At 72.4% G+C, this 4,763-nt stretch overlaps 1 protein-coding gene across 4 annotated transcripts in view; it reads right to left on the minus strand.

Moving 5' to 3' along the window:
• Positions 1 to 4,763, minus strand: part of LOC112976771 (plectin-like) — a 74,892-nt gene that overhangs the window by 48,913 nt on the left and 21,216 nt on the right. The window contains exon 1 of one of the 4 annotated variants that reach the window (XM_026088353.1): positions 2,186 to 2,205. The exons of 2 other annotated variants lie outside the window; for them this stretch is intronic. Coding sequence is in view for 1 of the 2 variants with exons in the window: in XM_026088352.1 (XP_025944137.1) it covers positions 780 to 819 (40 nt within the window). In the remaining variant the exon portion in view is untranslated. Of the gene's footprint in view, positions 1 to 779; positions 835 to 2,185; positions 2,206 to 4,763 lie in introns of those variants that run through there. One more of the 4 variants, XM_026088352.1, reaches the window with a different exon arrangement.

A 4,763-nucleotide genomic window follows, 5' to 3' on the forward strand; every position in this document is an offset into this window, starting at 1 on the left:
CCTGCACGAAGCAGGGGCACCGGCCCCCTCCTTCCCGCCCCCCTGCAGGGCTGGTCCCAGCACCCCTTCCCTGCTCACACCTTCCTAAGCCTCGCGCAAGCCCCAATTCCCTGCAGCGTGTGCAACGGGCACCACTGCAGGGGCACCCCAACGTCTCAAACACACACATCCGACCCCCCTCCAGGCACAGTCAGCTTTCGGGGCAGGCGGGGAGCCCCTGCTGCCCCAGCACCCAGCGCTCCCCTGCAGCCAGCCCAGGCTCCCACGGCTGCGGGCACCTCGGTGACCCCGCCACGCATCACCGCATGCCCTGCAGGACCCCGGCGAGGCCGCACGCACAGCACCCAGGCCAGCCCCTATAGGAAGCCCCCCCGGGGCTCCCACGCGGAGGGGAGCCCTTGGCACGGTTCGGCTGGCTCCCATTACAGTTACCTCATCGGAGAGCTGCCGGGCCTGCGAGCGGCGCCAGCATCGCCCGGGCCTCCCCGCACCGGCACCCCAGCAGCAGCACAGCTGCCCACAGCTGCACGCCGGCCCCACGCAGTGGCCAGCAGCTCCCGAAGCCAGGGCGGCACGGGGCGCCCGGCACACCGCCCCTCCGGCACGCACAGGGCGAGCACCACTGGCGAGCAGGGCTGCTGCAGGAGCGAGCCCCCGTGGGAACGCCCCCCGCTCTGGCCACAGCGGCACCGGCAGGCCTGCAGCCCGCTCCCTGCACCGGGTCCATTCCTGGCACCAGGCCTGTTCCCGGCACCGGGCCCGCCTCGCAGGGCACCTGCCTCCTCGCGCGCAGCAGCAGCAGCAGAGCTCGAACAGCATGGTGCCCTCCCGGCAGGGCCCTGCCTTCCCGCTGCACCGCGCCGCTCCGGCCGCTCCGGCTGCTCCGCTCGCAGCTCTCCCACATCTGGAGGGGAGTTACGGGACATGGTGACTCAGACAGCCCAGGAGCGTGGCCAGGCCCAGCTCTTCCTGCCGCGGCCTCGCTCGCAGCCCGCACCCTCAAGGGCAGAGCCCCCCTGGGCGCCGGGGCGCTGGGCACCGCACGGGGCTGCTCCCTGCCACGGAGCGGGCTCCGTGCAAAGAGCGGCGACGGCCTCAGCCGGGCTCGGCACATCGCGCCGGGGCTGCGTGTGCCCGGAGGAGCCGGGGAGCAGGGGCGGTGGCGTGGTCTCGTGTCAAAACCCGAGCTGTGGTGCAAGACCGAGTCGCAGAGCCGGGCACGCTGCGCGCTGCCGGCGGGGGGCTGGGCAGGGCCGGGGCGCCGTCCCGCTGCGCTGCCCCGCCGCGGCTCGCGCCCCGTCTGCGCCGCGCAGATAAGGGGGGGGGGCGGCCAGGCAGGGGCACGGGAGGGCAGGGCCAGGGCGATTAGCGCCGCGCAGGAAACGTCATCTGGAATCACAGGACGCGTTTCCTTCTGCATGTTTGCGCCGCTGCTTTCACGCTTGGCCAATTTCGTCCCCGGCGGCCGAAGAGCCCGGCCCCGCCGGGGAAGCCCCCTCCGCCCCGGCAGGCGGATGCCTTAGGGCTGCTCCAAGCAGCGAGCCGAGGCGCCGGGCCGCGGGCACTGCCAGCCCCACGGCCGAGCCAGCCCCACGGCACGGGGCAGCTCCCCTCGCCCCACCACGGGGGAGCAGCTCCAGCAGCCCCCGGGCTCCCGCGAGCTCGGCTGGAGCTGCCAGCCAAAGCCCCCAGCCGCGGCCCGCGCCGCTTCCTGCAGAGCTGGTGAGTCACTTGGCAAGACCGAAGCCAGCAGCGGCGTCCGACCCCCTCCTGGCCGCTGGCCTGGTGCAACCGCAACCACAAGGGCTGTGGAAAAGCTGAGTGGAGAGGGAGGGAGGGGGGTTCCCAAGCCTCTCCGGGGGCCTTCTCCACCCACAGCCATCGCGCTATTTGAGGCCACCAGCAGCCTTGGAAACAGGAGCGGGGCCCAAACAAACAGCCTCATCCTGCCACCGAAAACAGCACGTTTCCCCCGCCACCGAAAACAGCCCGTTCCCCTGCCCGGCAGTCACGGCACCGCCACGCAAGCTCTCCCTCCCGAGCCTGTCCCACGACACTGAAACCCCTCTGGCCCAGCACGGCCACCACCAGGAGCCCTCGGGCGAGCGGCACCCCGGAGCGGAGGGGACGGGGCAGGGGCGGAAGCGCCGTCCCATCCCGTCCCGCGCCAGGCGAGCACGCAGACCTGCAGCGGGGACGAGCGCTTGCAGCCAGCCCCTTGCTTCCTCCGCACGAGGCCCCGCTGGGGACGGGGAGAAACCAGGCACGAGCGACGGAGCTGGGACACGGTATCCAAGGCAAACACTGCCCTGCACCACACCGAAACCGCGACCGAAAGCAGATCGAAGCGGAGCAGGGCTGTCCCTCGCACCAATACCCACAGCGGCATCCCCCGCCCCCACGTATTCCAGGAAAGATGCTCAAAAATAAACCCTGGGCTCAGCTCAGCTCAGCAGGTGCCCAGCCACCCGCCGAGCACTGCAGCACCAGGCGAGCAGCGCAGGCACCCAGGGCCAAACCCTGCAGCCGAGCCCTGCGCCAGCCGGTGCTGCATCTGCAGAGGGAGCCCAGGAGCCCTGCGCCGACACGGCACGGCACGGCACGGCACGGCGGGGAGGCGCGACGCCAGCAGGGCCCTGCGCGCCCGGCAGTGCCGGAGCCCATCTGGGATGCGCCTGGCGGGGGGGCAGCGCTGGCACAGCTCAGACGGGGATGACTGGCCCCGGCAGGTGTGACCTTGGGGAGGGGACGCCCTTTGAACAGCCCTGGGCAGGTGCCAGGGACGCCAGCCCCGGGCTCCCGTCAAGGTGCCCTGCGCCGCGCGCGCACCGTCTGCCATCCAGCCGCTGCAGCTGGGCTTGCAGCGAGGAGAGGCAGAGCCCCCCTCGCGCAGCCCGGGGCGGCCGCGGCAAGGGGCACCACGAGACGCTGGTTTCCTGAACACTCATACATGGGCCCTCGAACTGCGGCTGCCAAGGCAACGCGGGCCAGTGCCCGTCACCAGATGAGGCGGTAGCGTGACAGCGCCGAATGCCATGCACAGATCTGCGGAAACCACAGCCAACGCCCTGGAAAGCGGCGCGGGGGGGCCGGGGGGCCGGGACCACAGCCTGCACCCTCCACGTCTGCAAGCATCTCCGAGGATGCGGCCTTGGCAGGAGGGGCTGCACGGGGACCCCCACGGCCCCCGAGGGGTCTCGCGGCACACGGCTCCAGGTAGCACAAGACCAGGCTCTGCCCCGCTGCTCTGTCTCCCCGTGCACCGAGCCAGATCCCCCCCGGCCTGGCCAGCTCCCTGGTGGAGAAGGAACTGAGCCGCAGCGCTTGAAAGGGGATGTGTGGAGAAGCAGGAGCTCGACCACATCAGCGCCTAACCATCAGACCGCAGAGCCTCCTGCCGTCCCCGGCCGGCCGCACTGCAGCGCTTCCGCAGAGCAAGTGTGCCGCTCCGTGGGCGGCCGCTACCACGAAGCCCCTCTGCTCGGCGCCGGGCAGCTTCGCTCCTCGGCTGCCGCTTGCACGAGAGGCGGCGAGCAGCTGGGCATGGCCCGGGGCAGGGCGGCACGGGAGCGCCCCGAGTTTTGAGGGGCGACAGCAGGACGCCGCCCGAAAGCAGCAGCCGCCGGCGCAGCAGGTGGAGGAGACAATAGCGCCGGCCGGGGGGGCTCCGGGAACCTGCGTCAGCGAGGCGTGCGCCAAAATAACCTGTCTGCACCGCCCCGCCGCCGGCGCCAGCAGCTGAGGCCTGGCAGCCTGGCCAAGGAGGGAGCAGGCCGGTCCTGCCTGCCCTTCCCAGCAAGGACGCGCCCCCCGTGCTGCACCCCTGCCTGCGACCGCGGGCCAGGTCTGCGCTGGGATGCTCCTGCCCCACGCAGGCCTAAGCCCGGCTGCAGCCTGCAGCGGCGTCACCACTCGCTGTGCAGCAAGAGCCGCCGTGCCCCATGCCGAAGTCCCCGGCTGAGTCACCCCGCCAGCGCACCCCTGCCCCACAGCATGCCRGTGACGTCCACCCCCACAAGCCAGCCTCCGGCCCCTGCACACCCGTGCACGGCCACAGTCTGGCATCCCAGGGAGACACCACCTCCCCCCGGCTGTCACAACCCCCCTCAGTCTCCGGACACTGCTGGCACCGGCCTCGCAGACAGCCAGCAGGTGCTGGGCTGGGGCCAAAGCCGCCGAGGGCCCCCACGCCGTCGCCACCCTGCAGCGCGTGGCCGGGCGCCTGAGCTGGGGACAGGAGCAGGCGCAGCGCCGCCTGCCTGCCCAGCACCCTCCGCCCCTCCCGTCGTCACAGCCCTGTCCCCGCAGGCATCCGGCACCTTCACACCCCAGGGAAACACCTGCCGCTTCCAAGCGGGGATATTTCTGCCTGGCCACCAGGCCGCTGGACACCCAGCCCCCAAGCGCCTGCGCCAGCCCCTGCGGCGGGCAGTGTCCCCGGGCTGGGGAAGGGGCACGCCGCAGGGGGGGGGGGGACAGGCCGGGGGCGCTGCGGGGGCTCAGGGCAGCCTCTGCGCAGCACCAAGACGCATCTGGTTCTGAGAAGCGCTGCTGCCCGGCCACCGCCCTGCAGACCCTGCTCTTACCATCAGCCCTCGGCACCGGGCCAGGCGGGAGGGCAGCTCCGAGCGGTGCTGAGTCACCCCAGCGTGCCCAGAGGCTGCATCCTGCAGGGATGCCAGGGCCCCCGCGCCGGCGCTGCTCTGCCCAGGTGCCTGGAGCAGTGCTGGGTGCCCCCCCTTGCACCCCCTTGCTGGGTCTCA

This window comes from Apteryx rowi, unplaced genomic scaffold (assembly GCF_003343035.1).
Source record: "Apteryx rowi isolate R43461 unplaced genomic scaffold, aptRow1 scaffold_766, whole genome shotgun sequence".
Taxonomy (NCBI): domain Eukaryota; kingdom Metazoa; phylum Chordata; class Aves; order Apterygiformes; family Apterygidae; genus Apteryx; species Apteryx rowi.